This window comes from Micromesistius poutassou (genome assembly GCF_964030765.1).
Source record: "Micromesistius poutassou genome assembly, chromosome: 2".
Lineage (NCBI taxonomy): Eukaryota > Metazoa > Chordata > Actinopteri > Gadiformes > Gadidae > Micromesistius > Micromesistius poutassou.
The window spans coordinates 3542379-3562378 of record NC_140272.1 but is presented as its reverse complement, the minus strand read 5'-3'; the positions used below and the strand labels follow the sequence as shown (position 1 = coordinate 3562378).

Genomic DNA, 20000 nt, shown 5'->3' with positions numbered 1-20000 from the left:
CTCTGCGCTCCGAGCCTCTCTGCGCTCCGAGCCTCTCTGCGCTCCGAGCCGAGGGTCCGCTCTGAGGGCTGCTGAGCGGAGCGCGGCGGACCCTCACACATGATCTATGGCCGGAGAGACCCCCTGAATCCCCCCAACGGGTCGGGCCCTGCTCTGGCTCCCCACACACATGCCTGCCATGTCAATTCCTCTGGTGCTGTGATCTGAGTTGATCTGGAGGAGGAGGAGGAGGAGGTGGAGGAGGAGGAGTGCGCTCAGCCTTACCTTGGGTTTCCGTGCTGACCGAGCCTTCTCTGGATCGCCGATATACGTCCTCCTTCCCCTCCTCGCGGTGGCGTCTTTCTGCTCCTCGCTGGCTTTCTTAACACCCTTCTTGTGATCTTTATGTCTTTCTACTTTCCGGCTGCGTTCCTGTTTTAACCCTCTCTTCGGCTGCGTTCCTGTTTTAACCCTCTCTCCTTCCCCTCCTCTCAACTGCTACCTTGCGGCTCTTTTATCTCCTTCCCCCTCTCTCTCTCTCCCTTCTCTTTTTGCAAGGCTCCTGTAGTCTCTCGCTCTCTCTCTCTCTTTCTCTCTCACTCTTTCTCTGTCTCGCTCTCTCTCAGTATCTTTCTCTTACCCTCCTCTTAATAATGAAGATGTAATAGGACGTCTCGCTCTGATCTCATAGGGTGGGCGGAGCCAGCGCTATGGTCAGTGAAAAACAGACCAAAAACAATTCATCTGACTGACAGGTCGACAGGCAGGCAGACGGGCAAATGCTTGAGACATATATCATATGCATCGATGTTTGTGTGTGTGTGTGTGTGTGTGTGTGTGTGTGTGTGCGTGTGTGTGTGTGCATGTGTGTGTGTGCATGTGTGTTTGCATATCCATGTGTGTGTATATGTGTGTGGGTGTGTATGTGTGTGTACGTGCATGTGTGAGTATATCCATATCAGTGTGTGAGTGTGTGTTGATACCTGTTTGTGTGTGTGTGTGTGTGTGTGTTGGTCATTGTGTAAATATCAGTATTATATGTGTGCAGACTGCAACAAGATCTTCTAAGAGGGGAAGTTTTCACCTCTCAAAAGATTACCGCCATTCTTTCGAAGGTCAAATGTTTGGGGCCCCTCAATCAGTGTAACATGTCACAGCGGTAAATATTGAGCGGGGGGGGGGGGGGGGGGGGCCACTTTGGGGCCCTTATGGCGCATTTCCACCGGAGGGTGCGGATCGGTTCAGTCTGCAAAAGTGAGGCACGGGTCGCGTTTCCACCGCCAAAAGTGGGCGGGGTCCGGACTGAGCCGTGATGAGCCGTACTCGTCTGGCAGTACTCCTCCATTGAGGTACTGAGAGCCTGAAAGGGTGAAGACAGAATCACTTCCGTGCGACAGGGGGATAATAACAGGTAGGTAAGGTATTTCTGGACAACAGCGAAAGCTTTGTTTATTGAAGAAAATGTTGCACAAAATGTTGCCCTCCTTCTTGGACGTCCTACATTGTTGCTCTTTGTTCATTGTGTCGCGTTTTTCTTTTTCCTTGGATTTATTAGCAGGCTACACTGTGCCGGGCTGCTATGAGGTCACGATGCTTACGTAGCTGCCGCGGCTATCGCCGTCCAGCTTAACCCCCGCCCAAGGGCACTGGCGGCAGTGGAAACGCGCACCGTAACTGAGCTGGGCTATACCACACCCTCACTACTGGGCTGAGGCGTGCTGGGTCCGAAGCGTACCCGCCGGTGTGTGCGCCATTAGAGTGGGGCGGTTTCAGAACCCCTGCCGCACAGATCTGAAGTTGGGAACGCTGGAGCCGTTCAACCAAACAACAGAACAATGTTCTCGTCCTGTAGCACACAGAACGCTTGACTCTCCACTGCTCAGAAGTACGGCAGTAAACAAACATGGGAACTCTTTCCCATTACGATTTCCAAGTACTTTATTAATTCATTTCTTAAACAGGTAAATGGACTGCATTTATACAGCGCTGTTCTACCCAGTGGCCACTCAGAGCGCTCCACAGTACAGGCTGAGTGGTGCACGGCCAATACTGACTGAGATCTGGAACCCACCGGCCCGCTCCCGGGACCCAGAGACCCCCTGTCCCCTACAGCCCGTCCGGGCCCAGAGACCCAGAGACCAGAGACCAGAGACCAGAGACCAGACCAGACCAGAGACCAGACCAGACCAGACCAGACCAGAGACCAGAGACCAGACCAGAGACCAGACCAGACCAGAGACCAGAGATCAGACCAGACCAGAGACCAGAGACCAGACCAGAGACCAGAGACCAGAGACCCCCCGGACCGGACCCAGAATGTTTGCAGTAAGTGTAATTACTTCTACATAAGAGCCTTCTTCTTCCTCTACTGGGTCTTTATATATCTCAACACGATGACCATCAGTTAAGTGTTCGGAAGCATATCCTGATATTAATCCATAGTGCTTCAATTCCCCACGTCTACGTCTCCTAGGGTCCACAGCCAGGAGAGAGATGGACGGCTTCACTAAACACAGCAGAGACCCTCCTGGTCTTCCAGTGAGGGTCCGCTTGTGACCCGGGTCTGGTTGTGACCCGGGTCTGGTTGGAGCCCCGGGACCACAGTGGAAGGGTGTGCCCCCCCCCTGACCCGTTACCGTATCTTATGTCTTATACCGTAGCTGTACGACGGTGCGTTGTGCCGTGACGGCCTGACTCCATGTGGGATCAATAAGGTCCATCTTATCTGGTTACTGCCGCTGCCTCCAAGGGAGCCTTCACTCCAACAACAGAGGCCCTGTCCCTCCAGAGCAGCCTGGAAGAAAATACAATGGCCTAAAATGCACTGTAATGCGGCGGAATTTTACGTTGATTCAAACCAATAAACGTCAAAAATGAGGCATCGTTTTGACCTTTTTGGCCTTCCATATATATATATACAGTATGTGTATGTGTTTGTGTGTTTGTATGTGTGTGTCTGTGTGTGTGTGTGTGTGTGTGTGTGTGTGTGTGTGTGTGTCTGTGGTTATGTGTGTGTGTGTGTGTGTGTGTGTGTGTGTGTGTCTGAGGGAGTGAGTGAGTGAGTGAGTGGGTGAGTGTGTGTGTGTGTGTGTGTGTGTGTGTGTGTGTGTGTGTGTGTGTGTGTGTGTGTGTGTGTGTGTGTGTGTGTGTGTGTGTGTGTGCGTGCGTGCGTGCGTGTGTGTGTGTTTGTCTTTGTGATGGTTGGCTGCCAAAGTGACAGTGAGACACATGTTTCTGTTTGTATATAATAGGTATGTGTGGTTATCTGGTCCAGAGGAGAGGAACAGACACACAGACAATCACACACACACACACACAGAGAGAAAACCATCACACACAAAAAAACATCCCAACACTCCAAATCAAATGACATAATGATGTGTTGAAGATGACGATCCAGCGATCCAAAAGAATGACCTTCAACTGAACCTCACTATGACATCTCTCACGGGGAATAATGGGCTCTATGACATCTTCTGAAGCACGATTCTGCACCTCCTTCAATTCATCTGATTGGACAAGACAAGACCTGGGTTGCATAACCCCCTGGGTTCCTAATGAAGCTATAGTCCCGGTCAACTGAGACCACTGTAAGGGTGGGGAAGAGGGACAACTTCAACCCCACTATCGTCCAGATGTCAGTTTGGAGCTAAAGCGTCGTGGATTTCTTCTCTCTCCAGTTACCGTGACATAGTCTTCTGCCAGGCCTCGCTGTCTGCCGTCATGAAGCCATGTGCCGAGGACCAGTGTCTGCCAGGCTCTCTGTAATGACTGTACATATCCTCATCGGGCGGCATGCGGACGACGCTCCTCAAACAACGGCTCGCGCCTTCACCAAGACACCAAACCCCACTGGCGGTCAGCTCTATGCCCCCCCCACCACCCCCCACCACCCCCACCCCCCCCCCGTTGCACCTGGGACCCGGTCGGTTCCGTGCAGGGCAGTCTGGTGTGTTTTGTGCGACTGTGAGAGCGTCTTTTCCTCACAAGCGGGGCCAAGTCGTAAAACTTAAAGAGGCTGATTGACTTAAATAAAACAATACGTTTGGATGGATAACAAATCTGTGGTGCGACCCTGGTGGATTTAGACTTCTCCGAAACGCCCGTACCCCTCAGACACTAATCTACTGTTAGTTACGAGCTGCCATTTGGAAGACGTGGAGGCCTATAGGAAAATTCATGTTGAAGACCTAAATCCCTTAATCTCTTGGCCTTAAAAATCAGAGAAATTCCTGTTTAATCGTCAATTTCTTCTGAAGAAAACGACCAAAAGATTCGCAACTAGGGCAGCTTTTTGTTCGTTTTTTTTATGACGTGGGCGATTATTGAGGTCATCTTGACATCCTGGTTCTGCCTCTGATGTCTGCCTCTGACACAAGCAAATCGGGGAATTAGTTATTTAGTGAACTCTTCTTTTTCTTGTCACCCGGTGTGAAAGTGGGTTACCATTTAGTTCTGGGTTAGGGATGAGGTTAAGATTAAGTGAGCTAGGGGCTAGGTTATATAAAGGGATTTGTTAGGGTTAATGTTCAGAGTTAAGGTATTAGGGTCAACTGTTTACTAGGGCAAGGGCAGGTTAGGGGTAAGGTAAGGGTTGGGTTAATCGCTCTGTTAGGGTAAAGGTGTTGTTCAGGGTTACATAAGATAAGGGCTAAGGTTAGCTTAAGGGCAGCGAAATGTTCCCCGGCCACATAAACATTTAGAAAGCCTGAAAGTGTGTGAAATCGCCTGCTTCCAAGCTTCTCCATTAGTCAGTGTTGCTGTAGGGCTTGGTCAGGCAGGTGTTGATGTCCAACGCTGATTCAGAGATAGACCAGATATGCAACAGCTTACTAAAAATTCTGTTGCTGTGAGGAAACCTCACACACTTTGTAGATCTCTTCCAGAACTAGAAAAGAACAAAGGCCTCTGGGGGGTTACAGCGACTTGTGGCATGCAATTGAAGGAGATATGCATATGAGGCCCAGCATTCACTACAGGATCCATTCTGACCTCAATGAGGAAAATTAAACGCCCCTTTAGACACTGTCTTTTCCTGTTCCCTTGGAACACTTATTTTTCCATTATTATTATTTTTTTCGGGGGCCTGGTCGACCCAGATGAAAAAGGATAAAAAATGGTCTCAACGCCTCAGAAGTTCCTTTAGTTCCTCACAGCACACAACAAACTACGGTGGGTCTTTGAAAAATAGCAGTCAAATTAAATGCTTTTATAGCTCTATTAATCAGTGTCTCTTTCAAGTCAATCCCACATTGTGTACCTTATATTAAAATATGCTGTAACTCAAAAGCTGTTCCCTTTCATTAGTCAGTCCCAAAGTAGACTCCCAAATGAACATCAAACATTAACAAGCTTGAGGTTAATTAGAAAACTTACTATAAACCCAGTCTTTCATAGGGTCCAATGCTGCACAGTGTCTGGAAGCATTTAAAGCTGGAGTAGGCCATTTATTTAAGAATTAGATTAGATAGATTTCCTGTCATATTTATTGAAATTATCTTCACATCCCGACAGCAAAGAACAAATCAAATGCTTAGACCGTAATAAAAAGTATCCGATATTTTTGGCTGTCGCAGGCCTGTAATCATCCTGTCCAATCATTTATTTATTTAATAAATAAAATGTATTTAATGAAGTAAATTACTCTGCCTGTGCATGCAAAGTGCATGACCAGAGTCTTCTGCACGGCTCGGCCAACCTGCTGCCAAAGCTAGAAAGTTATTCATGTGTTTGTGGGAGAGGTTCTGGATGGAGGCCTGAAAGGATGTGTGGGATACTTACATATAATAGTATATTTACATATACTAGTGTATGTATATATACAAAATCTAGTTTACTCAAGCTGCTTTTTCCAAAATTGCCAACTCTAGCTTTAAGTAGCTCAAATCAACTTCAAATGACCAGAATGATCGTCTCCTCTCTGTTAATTGGTCTGCTCAGTGAAAACACTTCAGCAGGACTGTACGGGGCGTTGGATTCAATAACGATCGCTGCATAGTGTTTGGTTACAAGGCTTATGTTTCTTAAGCGTTCCTTTGTGGGAAGAGACCATGTCTGAGATTGACCAGCCTGCTCCATTATCGAGTCCACCACCAGTCCACAGAAAAGACAGAAAAGCTTTTCCTCCAGCCAAAGACTGGTAGTGGTTGAGGTGTCATATCACCCCCCCTCCCCTCCCAAACACACACACACACGCACGCACGCACGCACACACACACACACACACGCAAGCACACACACGTGTAAGGTGCTTTGAGATTCTTGAAAAGGGAAATGCAATTAATATTATTAATATAACTACAGCGTTACAGCATTAATACAGCACTAGCGTAGCTAGTTAGCACTGCCACTAAGCACCGTAGCACTGCTGTAACACTAGTCCAGCAATACTTTAGCAATACTTTAGTTGCTTACACCATTGGACAACGCTACCATAGCACCACTTTAGCAGTAGTTTAGCTCTACTGTAGCGATGCTAACCTACTTAGCAGTAGTTTAGCTCTACTTTAGCGGTAGTATAGCTCTACTTTAGCAGTAGTTTAGCTCTACTTAGCAGTAGCTTAGCTCTACTGTAGCAATGCTAACCTACTTAGCAGTAGTTTAGCTCTACATTAGCAGTAGTTTAGCTCTACATTAACAGTAATTTCACTCTGCTGTAGATCTGAATCCCAGCCACAGAAGGTTGTCATAGTGATCCAAGACACCTCCCTGTCATCATCTGTTGGTGGCCAATCAGCGGAGCCTTCCTGGAATCACAGCAAGCAGCTGTAAACAGCATGTAAAGCAGCCGTACTCAGCCTCTCTGGGCCCGCACTCAGTCAGACCTCTGAGATCCGACTCTCTCTCTGTGCTGCATCTGCTTCTCCGTCTAAATCCCAGCCTCTGCATCTGCCGCTGATCCCAGACAACCCCAGATCCTCCCCGAGCCGTTAGCTTGTTGCTATGCATCATGAGTGCGTCTGTTCCTAAGCAAACTTGAAGGACCCCTCCGAACTTTTGAATTGTTTTTATGAATAAAAGGCTGTATTAAATAACCATAGCTTATGAACCGTGAGCCCCCTATACGGGGCACTTTGATCAAGGCTCTGCTCGTTATTTATACACCTTCAGCACCTCTCACTGCTGCATTATGTACTTGATATCTGCTAACTCATATAGCCATAGAGTCATTATTTACCACACATACAAAACAGATGTCGCCGCATGATGCCTACACATTAAAGGCCCTCAACATTATTTATACACTTTCTCCTTCAGCACCTCTCACTGCTGCATTATGTACTTGATATCTGCTAACTCATATAGCCATAGAGTCATTATTTACCACACATACAAAACAGATGTCGCCGCACGATGCCTACACATTAAAGGCCCTTGACGAGAGGGGAACATTAAAGAAACCAAACCACACCAAGGCCAACATATACGATGCAATAAAAAACACACACATCCGAAGACGTGAATAATGTGAATAATCCCTCTCCTCCCTGCTCCACGGCCCGGGTGTTTCTCCTCCTGCTCTCTGTTCTACTCCTCCTGCTCTCTGCTCCTCCTCCTGCTCTCTGCACTGCTCCTCCTCTCCACTGATAACATCGAGAGCAACATAAGTCTCCAATCTAGAATCCGCTCCGAGCAGAACAATGTGCCTCGTGTTATGACTGGCAGTCCACAGCAACAACATGTCCGAAGCTCCCAAAGCTAGCGGCTAACGGGGGGGGGGGGGGGGTAGGCCTACTACAGTTCAGATCAGAGAACAGCACCGCCCTGTGTGTTCTTATGCTAGTGTACACACACACACACACACACACACACACACACACACACACTCACACACAAATGCATTCACACACGAGTTGTCCAATGCAGTGTGGGTTTGATGGATAAGAAGGATCACAGATGGAGGGATGACAGACAGACAGATGGAGGGATGATAGACAGACAGATGGAGGGATGACAGACAGACAGATAGATGGAGGGATGGAGGGATGATAGAGTATCATATCTGTGGAGATGGAGGGATGGCTGATGAACTGGAGTGGAGGCTGAGTGGAGGCTGTGCGGAGGCGTGGGGCCATGTTGTGGTCCTACAGCAGTCTCCTAGGGAGGCGTAGCTCCTGAGTGGTCCTGGGAGAAGAGGCTGGAAACCAGAGAAACACTGGGTCTGTAGGTCATCTCACAACTCATACAAGCAGTTGTCCTGGAATGAAACGAACAACCTCAGCCTGACCTTAAAGGTCCCATGGCATGCTATTTTATGGATGCTTTAATATAGGTATTAGGGGGCCCCTAATACAGTACTTGAAGACCTTCAAGAAATTCAGCCTTGGTGCAGAGTTACAGCCACTACGGGCCAGTCCCACAATGAGCCCTCCACAAATGTGCCGTTTTTAGAGGCGGGTCAAGGTGGAGGGTGGAGGTGTGGCCCTGAGCAGCTTGCGGCCACGGTACCATGCGCTAGTGTTTACAGTGGAACACTCTATATCTAAATAATATAATATTATATTTAGATATCTATATAATATAATATATATTATCATGGTCAAAAGCTGTTTGCACCTCCGGATGATATTATGAATCTCAAACAACTGCGTCGGGTTCTCAGACGCCTCTGGTTCTTCTGGTTCTTCCACTTCCACGTCAATATTAAGTACAGACTGAACCGTGAAATGGAGGAGAAGGGGATTGTTGCCCGCGATTGTTTCCCGGGGTTGTCTGCGTCGGGTTGGTTGAGAAGGAATTGGGAACCACGATATGGAGGAGAAAAGGATTGTTGCCCAGGATTGTCCGTCGGAGCCCGGCTGCCCACCCAGCCCCGCTGCCCGCTGAACGCTGGCCGCCCCCGGGGCTGGAAACAGGGCAGATCACGGATGCTCTGAAAGACGCTTATGTTGTCTTAACTCGTGTCACACACACACACGCACACACGCATGCACACACATACGCACACACACAGGCACACACTCACACATATTTAACATTAACTCATTTCATCATTAAGCAAGATATTTTATTAAGTATTTTAACATGAACTAGTTACAATTTAACATGATTAATGTAATGTCACTCAAACACACACAAAGACAAACACACACATACACACACACACACATACACACACACACACAGAAAAAACAATGTCCAATCTTTGAATTTTATTTACACTTGTTGTAAAAGCTGGCCAGTGCATCCACAGGAATATTCAACATTAACATCATCAGGTCTGGTTGAACACCGGTCACAAGTCGTTCAGCGGAAACAAGAAGAAGACTAACAGAAGGGAAACAAAACAAACACGCAGAGAAGAAGAAGAAATAATGATAATGACAGAGGAGGTGAGGAGAGGAGGAGAGGAGAGGAGGAGAGGAGAGGAGGAGAAGAGAGGAGGAGAGGAGAGACGTCCGGGCAGAGTCGGAGCCTAGAAGAGGTGGTTTGTTGTCTTATAAATACGGTTATTTTCCCCAACTAATGTTTGTTCGTTATTCACAGAGCGGTGCTTCAATAAACAGAATTGTATTTTTTCAGATAAAAAAAACAGTCTGCAAAATCCATGTTTCTCAAAATGTGCCTGCATTCAGAAATGTCCCGCGAGTTTGTATAGTGACCAATGATGTGCCTTGTGTTTCCTATACTATACTATACTATACTAAACTATAGTATATACTAAGCTCTTATAGTATAGTATATAGTTAGTATTTTATAACATAGCATAGCATGGTACAGCCGTACAGCAGTATACTATAGTATAGTACAGTACATTATTAAGTATAGTATAGTAAAGTTCAGTATATTTCAGTATAGTACAGTACTTTAGCATTGCATAGTATACTATGTAATGATATAGTACTATAAGGCTCTTTCTGTCTTTATCATAAAAGTTATTAAATATTACATTTGATCTGGGACGTCTCGCAAAGTCATGTAAATGATGTATTTAGGACCTGATATAAATGATAATAAACCCATACTGTTGGCCACTTTCAAACCATAGAACCACCAATGTTTGTGGTGTGTGTGTGTGTGTGTGTGTGTGTGTGTGTGTGTGTGTTTGTTTGTTTGTTTGTGTATGTGTGTGTTACAGTGTGTGTCTGTGTGTAACAAGGCAGCAGACTTTGCTCTCTTTCAAGAAGCTTTTTTCTAATGACAGACATAACTCTCCATCTCTCTCCATCTCTCCATCTCTCCATCTCTCTCCATCTCTCCATCTTTCCATCTCTCTCCTCAGCTCTCAGCACCTGAAACAGCAGCAGACAGCGGGTGTGAGAGTGAGCCTCACCTCCAACCAGGTCCTCCCTAGTTGGAGGTGGAGATCAGATGCAGATCTGAGCATGGGATAGCATAGTTTAGTGCAGCCTAGGTTGATAACATTTTGTCAGGGACTAGGTTAATATTTATAGCTCTAGTGTAAGTGTTCATCTTGTATTGAACCAATTCGTGTCGGCATTCCTGTGTGTGCGTGCGCGCGCGCGTGTGTGTGTGTGTGTGTGTGTGTGTTGTGTGCATAAATGCCCTTTTCTATGTGGGTGAGTCCTTGTGAGTAGGCACGTGTGTGTGTGTGTGTGTGTGTGTGTGTGTGTGTTACCTGTTGAGGTGATGTGTGTCTGTGTGTGTGCATACTGTGCGTACATCCAAGTGCGAGTGCCTATGCGTGTATGTGTGTGCGTGTGGGCGTATTTGTGTCTTTTCATCCATCTACATGTGGTTCTGCTCCACTGCCATTATCTTCTAAGGCCGCACAGCGAGCATGAAATATTTCACTGGCATTCCTGTCCTGTGCCAGGATATAATGGTGGACAAAGAGAGAGAGAGCGAGAGAGAGAGAGAGAGACAGACGGATAGAGAGAGCGAGAGAGTGAGAGAGAGAGAGAGCGAGAGAGAGAGAGCAAGAGAGAGAGACAGACACAGACAGAGAGAGAGAGAGAGACAGACAGACAGACAGACAGACGGAGAGAAAGAGAGAGCGAGAGAGAGTGAGCGAGAGAGAGACAGACAGACAGACGGAGAGAGAGAGAGCGAGAGAGAGAGCGAGAGAGAGAGAGACAGACAGACGGGGAGAGAGAGAGAGCGAGAGAGAGCGAGAGAGCGAGAGAGAGAGAGAGTGAGAGAGAGCGAGAGAGCGAGAGAGAGAGGGAGATTGAGAGAGAGAGAGAGAGAGAGAGTGAGAGAGACAGACAGATGGAGAGAGAGAGAGAGAGAGAGAGAGAGAGAGAGTGAGAGAGAGCGAGAGAGTGAGAGAGAGCGAGAGAGAGAGAGAGAGAGAGAGAGAGAGAGCGAGAGAGAGAGAGAGAGAGAGAGAGAGAGAGAGAGAGAGAGAGAGGGCAACACGATGTGGACAGAGAGAGGACAGCTGAGAAGAAGGATGGACGGATCAGGACCACAAAATATTTTCTTGATGGAAAACTAAGTTTCTCTTTTTGCTGTCAACTATGTGAATAAGCTCAGCCTGGTTTGATGTTTGGCTATTGGCTTCATGTTCTACTCAACGTGATGTTTTATTTAGCGGTTTTACCACGGCCCATCCTTTAGTGTTTGTTTGTGTGTGTGTGATTCTTTGTGTGTGTGTGTCTCTCTCTGTGGTCTTGTGCGTGCCTGTGCCTGTGAGTTATTGTAGCCAATGGTAGTAAAATAATTGTTCTGTAATGTTATTGGTTCACAAGCTGTGAGGCCTGCCTTTCACAAGCTGTGAGCCGTGAGGCCGTGGAGACCCCCCGGGGCTACGAGGCGCCCACGTCACACAGGAAGTGACTCACAGACACGGAAATCAGAGGAGGCCCCCCCCCACGCCACATGGAGAACGCATTTAGCCACGCATCATTTCACATGATTTTAATAACCAGATTCAGAATGCGATCACGGTCGAGGCGTGAAGGTGTCGGGATGTTTTCCATCTCGGAGTGCTCGGAGCGCTCGGAGAGTCTCCGCGGTGGGAAACGGAATCAGACGATGAAGCGTCCTCTGTAGTGAGACACGGCTCCTACCAGGGCCTGCACAGAAAGGCTTTGAGCCCATTCCACTTGAACTCTGTACAGTAATAAATACAGCAAGGCCAGGCCAGGGTTGAATGTTCCATTCCCCGGGTTCTGTTCCCTGCTCGGCTTACAGGCAAAGCAAGGCAGCAAGAGCAACAGGTGTAGACATTGTCATGTGTTCCTTTAAGCAGCACAACCCTGCCTCTCTCAGTGGGTCTCAACACTTGTGACCTCTCCAAGGAATCTGCAGCGCGGCAGATGTTTCCCTGAACACATGTGCTTCTGGCTCCCCCCCAAGAAGGAAGCCATGATGGAGGGTGAATGGCCGTCCTCAGCAGTTAGTAACCCCTGTTTAATATATAATATAATGGTGTTTTCCCATCAAGTAAACATAGTATATGAGTTCCAGAAAATATGTTGCTGAAGCTGTTGGAAATAGCTTTTAGGAAAAAAAAATCTTGCCTACCGCTATTCCCCTCTGTTTCAGTCCCTTCAGAATGTGCTGTTTCTGGTGTCTGTAGCTATAATGCAAATGAGCTGCTGCCCATTGACCAATGAGCTGTCAGAGTGAACCACAGCATGGAGGAGAAGTGATTGTTGCCGTTTGCGGACTCCCGGAGCTCTATATCTATATTATATAACAACAATAATAATAATAATAATAATAATAATAATAATAATAATAATAATAATACATTGGAACGATATGCAGGCAAATTGAAGTTACAGTCGCGCTAAATCCAACCATAACCATAACCAATTTGCTGACGATAACTGGTAACTCGTTACATTAGGGGTATATTAATTAACCATTAATGAACTAACTGTTAACTTATGGTGCAGCAATCAGTTAATAAGCACGTTCATGTTTACTAATGGTGTTCACGTCAACTAAGGTATAAATGTATACATTATTTAACCCTAAACCTAAACTAACCTTTATCTATGCTATCTATCTATGATGGCTGTATAATAATGCTTATTACTGCATTAACTGCATTAATTAATGGTGACTAATGGTTCATTAATGTACACTTATTGCGAAGTGGCTAACATCAGGTTAGAATCGTGCTTGGCTGCATTGCTTGGTTCATTAAAATTCAATATGCAAGCAATTTTAAGCTTACTCCAGTGAAAACCTGGAGGAAAACTCTCTGCTCCTCAGCCCATTTCATATTCTGTGGGATCGTATGATATGTATATTTATATAAAAACAGATATACTATGAATATGAATGCAGGTTCACCCCTGGCCATCTTGGTTTGAAAGCCAGCCAGAACCAAGATGGAACTAAGATGGCCACTTTGTCCATCATAATCCGCTGCATATGAATGAAAGCTTCTCAGGGCTTTGAGACGTTTGGGCCCACCTGGTTTGAGGTGAAAGATAATCTCCCCAAATACATGAGTGTTTTCCCTCATCGGTCACGGTGGAATGAGTTTCACCAATACTTTAGCAGCCAGCCGCACATCGAATCAAGGTGAGCGTGCGAGACGTGTGCTCTGATCGGGTTACCTGGGAGATGAGAGGGCTGAGCGCTGCTCTGCATGCTTTCCACAGTTGACCCACGGTAGGAGCCGCTCCTGTGCAGACCCAGGCCACTAGCCTCCTTCAGCCACAGCAGAGGTTCAGCTAAGCTGTTCACAGTCCTTCCAGGGGACTGAGCCTGTTTTTGCGGTCGCTTTCGAACATCCACGTAATTTTGTGTCTTCGGTTCGACTTGCTTTTCTTCTCATAGCGTTGGAGCTGTTTTCAGCTAAAGAAAATAAGCTCCCGTTTGCTTATATTTTTCTGCTGGGAATTTCCAAGAATGTTTTGATTCTAGAAGACTCTTTCACAGAGGAGCAGACTTGTTAACTCACGTTTTTTTCTGGGGATTTGCCGGTACCTTATCTGCTGTCCTGCTCTTTATTCTTTTCCCCCATATTTTGTTTATTATACATTTTATAAAGTTGGCGAAGACATTACCCGGAGGCATAACCGTCGGGCCTGTTTGATGTGTTCGCTACATTCCTCCCCGCTAATCAAACGGCACCCGACTCTCAAGAGGAAGAAGAAGAAGAGGAAGAGGAAGCTGCTCCAGGTTTGAAGGACCAGTGAATGTTGGAGGCTTGGATTACCGCCCGGTTCAAAGTACCTCACCAGAGGGGGAGGCTCACTGGTACTTAATGAAGAGCAACGTCCGTCAAAGTCATGCTTTTGTAAAATATGCCAGCATGACGAATCTGCATTGAATCCCAATGTTGACAGGTATGTGAAGAACATAGAGGACAGATTATTGAAAGTGTAGAGTGCTGAAGTCATAATTGGTCCCAAATCCCAGGGCTCTGCGTCAGGGGGGTGGAAAGCGTTTCCATATTGATGTTTGACTCTGCTAGTCCAACATATCCCTCCGTCGTCCTAAAGCACAACTTCTTCTCTCTCTGGCGCTCTCTGTGGAACCACTCGGTGGAACCGTAAGTCAGTCCATTCATCAAAGATTTCACCGCTGATAAACACACAATCTAATGAGCAGCTCCTCAGGGCCATGACTACTGACACAACAAGACACATGTTCCAAGTTCCTGGATTGTTCGATTTGGGCCATCCAAATATTTTATAAAGGTTATTGACATTGACAATTTATTTTTTTTGATTTACGAGTCAATAAAAAGAAAGCGTCCAGCAGATAAATCTGCCTCCAGCGATCGTCCGGTGTGTCTCGCTGGTGTCTCCGTGTGCGTAGATCGTGTTTATGTGTTTGGAACCGCCGGAGAACAATGGGTTCTGTTCCTCGATACAAGCACACCTGGGAAGCCGGGTCAACGGGGGGGTGAAGACCTGGTCCTGGTTAACACAGGAGCACAGCTTCACCTGGTGGCTAGGGGGGTCAGTGGGGGGGTGAGGACCTGGTCCTGGTTAAAGGGATAGTTCAGGATTTTGGACATTGGGTCTTATTTCCAAGTGAGCCAGTGTGTTATTTATCATTGGAGACCGTTTTCAACACTTTTCATTCAGTCCTTCTAGTTGCAGAAATCGCTGGTGCTAGGCTAGCGCAAGTCAAGGGGAACTGCTAGCCTGCCAATAAAAACAGTTTTACCCACTCCAAAGTACACCCGATGCAAACCAATTATAATGCCCGACTATCGATGTAAATGTCTGTGTTGATAGAATAATATTAGAAATAAAACTATCCTTGTATCACAGTGATCACATTACATTTTGGGGGACTACTTTCTCAGCAGCGGCGGAATTTCACTTTGCTCCGGTGTAGCAACCAATTCACTACAGCAGAAGGTAAACAGAGAAGTGCACTCCAGGTAATATCAGTCTGCCGTAGCTTGCTTCCAACTACAGGGATTATAAACTAAATGCAATACGATGCAAGGGTAAGTTTATTTCTAACACTATTCTATCAACACAGACATTTACATCGATAGTCGGGCATTATAAGTGGTTTGCCTCGGGAGTGGGTCAAACTGTTTTTATTGGCAAGCTAGCAGTTCCCCTCGACTTGTGCTAGCCTAGCACCAGCGATTTCTGCAACTAGAAGGACTGAATGAAAAGTGTTGAAAACGGTCTCCAATGATAAATAACAAACTGGCTCACTTGGAAATGAGACCCGGTGTCCAAAATCCTGAACTATCCCTTTAACACAGGAGCACAGCTTCACCTGGTGGCTAGGGGGGTCGGGGGGCTTGGGGGTCAGGGGCTGGGGGGTGAGTGAGAGGGCGGTAGATGGCTACTTAGCGATTACCTTTCACAGTAGGATCGATTTCACTTCTGATGATAGTCCTCGGTTTTCCTGGAAGAGGAAAATAAAGAGTTACTGGTCATGCACATACACACACACACACACACACACACACACACACCCCCCACACACACACACACACACACACACACACACACACACACAAACACACACACACACACACACACACACACACAACACGCACACACAAACACAGCACGCACACACACACACACACCATATTGTGTTCAGCGCGGTCATGTGAGTGCTCTTCTGCTGCGTGGCTGCTTCCCCTCTCTTCCTCCTCCTGACCTTCAGAGCACCAGTCTTCCTCATCTACAGACACCTCCTCACTCTTACACTCCTCCTCCTCCTTCCGCAACTCTGCTCCCACACACACAAACACACACACAAAGAAATGTTGATGGGGAATATATTGTCAATTTGAGTATGTGTATAGACCTAGACAGAGAAGATCAGTAATATTAGTGTGTGTATAGACCTAGACAGAGAAAATAAGTAATACTTGTGTATATAGATCTAGAAAGAGTAGATGAGTAATATTAGTATGTGTATAGACCTAGACAGAGAAGATCAGTAATATTAGTGTGTTTATAGACCTAGACAGAGAAAATAAGTAATACTTGTGTATATAGATCTAGAAAGAGTAGATGAGTAATATTAGTATGTGTATAGACCTAGACAGAGAAGATCAGTAATATTAGTGTGTGTATTTACTGAGACAAGGAATATAAGTAATACTAGTGTGTGAATATATATCTAGACAAAGTAGATCAGTAATATTAATGTGTTTATACATCCACAGACCACATTTTGCTTTTCAGCCAAAGAATATTTTACTTTCAAATAGTTTCCAAACCTTTTTGGATTTGACACAATTGAGTGTGTGTGTGTTTGTGCGTGTGTGTGTGTGTGTGCGTGCGTGTGCGTGTGTGTGTGTGTGTGCGTGTGTGTGTGTGTGTGCGTGTGCGTGTGTGTGTATACCTGTAGGGGCGATGTGTGTGTCTTCTGAGATGAGCTCCAGTCTACGGAGCAGAGCTTCTATGTTGGTTTTGATCTGAGTCAACTCAGACTTGATCGCCTGCAGCTCCAGACCTCGCAGTGCTAGGAGAGAGAGACACACACACACACACACACACACACACACACACACACACACACAGGGGAGAGCGAGAGACAGAGTGGATAGAGAGAGAGCACACAAACACACGTAAACAAAAACAAACGGGTCAGCACCACCCTCCAGCGGCTCCGCCCCCCCACCCTCCAGTGGCTCCCCCCCCCCCCTCTGGGCAGACCTCTGCTCAACCACCTCTGGAGTGTTTAGTAAACCACCTCAGCACTATCACGACCGTGTGTCTGTGTGTGTGTGTGTGTGCGTGCGTGCGTGCGTGCGTGTGTGGGACAGACAGACTGACAGACAGGAGCCTACTTCTGTGTTTGTTGTTGCTGGTGGCGAGTGCCGAGCTGTTGCGCGACAGCAGCTTGACAGGAAGTGACTTGACCCTCCGCACCAGCGGCACGGCGAGCCGCGCCCGCTTGGCGGGGGGGGCGCGGGGGGGGGGCGGGGAGACGCGGCCTCGGAACTCAAACAACCTGCAGGGAGGAGAGGAGGTCACTACCACCCAGAGAACACTCACCTGGTCACCATGGAAACCACAGGTAGGAGGAGTCGTATGAATTAGGAATCTAACTCAGTAGCCTCTCTCTAGTAGTTAACTAACCAGCCACTATCAAGCCTCTTTAAGTTTATTATACATTTAACTCTATATATATACATAGATATAATATGTGTGTATTTCTGAAGAATTTACTTATTTTCCATTGGCAAGACTTATCTCCATCCAACCAACCAACTACACAACCATCCAACCACAACCATCCAACCACAACCATCCAACTACAACCATCCAACCACAACCATCCAACCACAACCATCCAACCACAACCATCCAACCACAACCATCCAACTACAACCATCCAACCACAACCATCCAACCACAACCATCCAACCACAACCATCCAACTACAACCATCCAACCACAACCATCCAACCACAACCATCCAACCACAACCATCCAACCACAACCATCCAACTACACAACCATCCAACTACAACCATCCAACCACAACCATCCAACTACACAACCATCCAACTACAACCATCCAACCACAACCATCCAACTACACAACCATCCAACCACAACCATCCAACCACAACCATCCATCCAACCAACTACACAACCATCTGAATCCCCCACCCTCCCTCCCCCCTCCCTGGCCGTGCCGCGTGTACTCATCTCAGAGCAGAAACAGAGCGCAGTGGGTTTGATCCCGGAGCCTCGTCCCGTCTTCACCGCACAGGGAACGAGACAAACCCGAGAACAAAATAATTACCCGGACGTCATCGCCTGGCTGCTGTCGACAGAGCAGGGAAACACAGACCAGAGGCTCATCCTGCTCTCTCCTCTCTCTGCTCTGCTCTCTGCTCTCTCTCCTCTCTGCTCTCTCCTCTCTGCTCCCTGCTCTCTGCTCTCTCCTCTCTCCTCTCTGCTCCCTGCTCTCTCCTCTCTGCTCCCTGCTCTCCCCTCTCTGCTCTCTGCTCTGCTCTCTGCTCAGTGCTCTCTGCTCTCTGCTCTCTGCTCTCTGCTCAGTGCTCTCTGCGCTCTGCTCAGTGCACTCTGCTCAGTTCTCTCTGCTCAGTGCTCTGCTCCCCACACTGGCTGCGCTCATGTCGCGGATGGCAGGAGCGTTAATGAGTTGGCCGGCGGCCCCCTGGACGCAGAGCAGGGGGCCGTGTCTCACCGCCACTTTACAAACCAACCGTAAGTCACAAATAAGCACCAGCACCCAATCTGGCGTGACACAAAACCTACACTGGACACACACAAACACACTCGCACACACTCACTCATGCACACACACACACACACACACACACACACACACACACATCCGACCGTCCCCAGTGCTGACGCTCTGCCCAGCAGGGGTCCCCAGCTGGGGCCGGTCGGGCCCCTGGAGGAAGGTGAGCTCACGTGAGGCTCCACGGCTCGTAATGATTTAGACCAATATAGGTGGAAATATACAGGTTCCGTTGTGTCAATTGTTGCCGGTCAATAAAGTTATAGAACCAGAAATGAAGAGAAATGAAGCGCCTCTGTTTGAACGGCCTCATCCCAACACAATACTAATTAAAGCTGCGAGCAGCATTTTACGGTGCCAAGCGTGAGCCGACCAATAAACCATCAAACCTAACCCTAACCCTACCGACCAATAAACCACCAAACCTAACCCTAACCCTACCGACCAATAAACCACCAAACCTACCCCTAACCCTAACCATTAAGACCATAGACTAACCCTAACCATAACCCTAACCTAACCCTAACCATAACCTAACCCTAACCATTAAGACCCTGACGCAGACCATAAACCTAACCCTAACCCGAACCTAACCCTAACCATTAAGTATAACCTAAACTAACCTATAACCTAACCCAAAATGGCCAACTTTGACGGCACGCCACGGACACGCCCTTCAATGTACAGTCACAAATAGCACGGCGTTCATTCAGCAACATTATTCAAGTGTACTGTCCAGTTTTGAAGCAGATTCGATAAAACCTGTAGGAGGAGTTAATTAAAAAAAACCCTGAAATGCCAAAAATGGCATCACTGTGAAATTCCACTCAAAGTGGCCAACTTTGACGTCACGCCACGGACACTCCCTTCAACGTACAGTCACAAATTGTACAGCGTTCATTCAGCACCATTTTTTGACTGTACTGACCAATTTTGAAGCAGATCCGATAAATTCCCTAGGAGGAGTTCATTCAAATACAAAGCGAAAAATGAAAATGACCACAAAATGAAAATTAAAATAGCCGACTTCCTGTGGGTTTTGGGGCCTGGGCCTACCGAGTTTTATACATATTGGTGAAACATGGCGCAGGGGCTGTTTTTTAAAGATCCTGTAGGGGGCGCTACAATAATGACAAACACGATTTTTGGTATGTGAGCTACAGGCACCAGTCTACACGTGTCCTGTGAATTTCATATTCATAACTATTACGGCCTCCGCAGAGTGGAGGCTTGTTAAAATTTGACGATTTTTAGCCTATGGCTGCCATGTTGTTTTGCCAATCGACTTCATTTCACTTGAGCAGTTGGAACTTTTGGCCCTAACGGCCACTAAGTCGGTCCTGCTTAAATCAAACATTGCGTCTATGAACTGTGGCGATTTTAGTGACAGGCCACACCCATTTAGATGCCACGCCCTATTTGAGAATATGTCACCT

The 20000-nt window shown here is 47.1% G+C and overlaps 1 protein-coding gene across 1 annotated transcript in view; it reads right to left on the bottom strand.

Annotated features, from left to right (window-relative positions):
• Nucleotides 1–4726: 4726 nt before the first annotated feature.
• The window catches only part of raly (RALY heterogeneous nuclear ribonucleoprotein), a gene marked incomplete at both ends in the record, with an annotated part of 23558 nt that continues 8284 nt past the window's right edge, over nucleotides 4727–20000 (bottom strand). Inside the window, 4 exons of the mRNA XM_084464612.1 lie at nucleotides 4727–4776; nucleotides 15991–16062; nucleotides 16684–16803; nucleotides 17132–17295. Coding sequence (XP_084320738.1) covers nucleotides 4727–4776; nucleotides 15991–16062; nucleotides 16684–16803; nucleotides 17132–17295 — 406 coding nt within the window. The remainder of the gene's footprint in view (nucleotides 4777–15990; nucleotides 16063–16683; nucleotides 16804–17131; nucleotides 17296–20000) is intronic.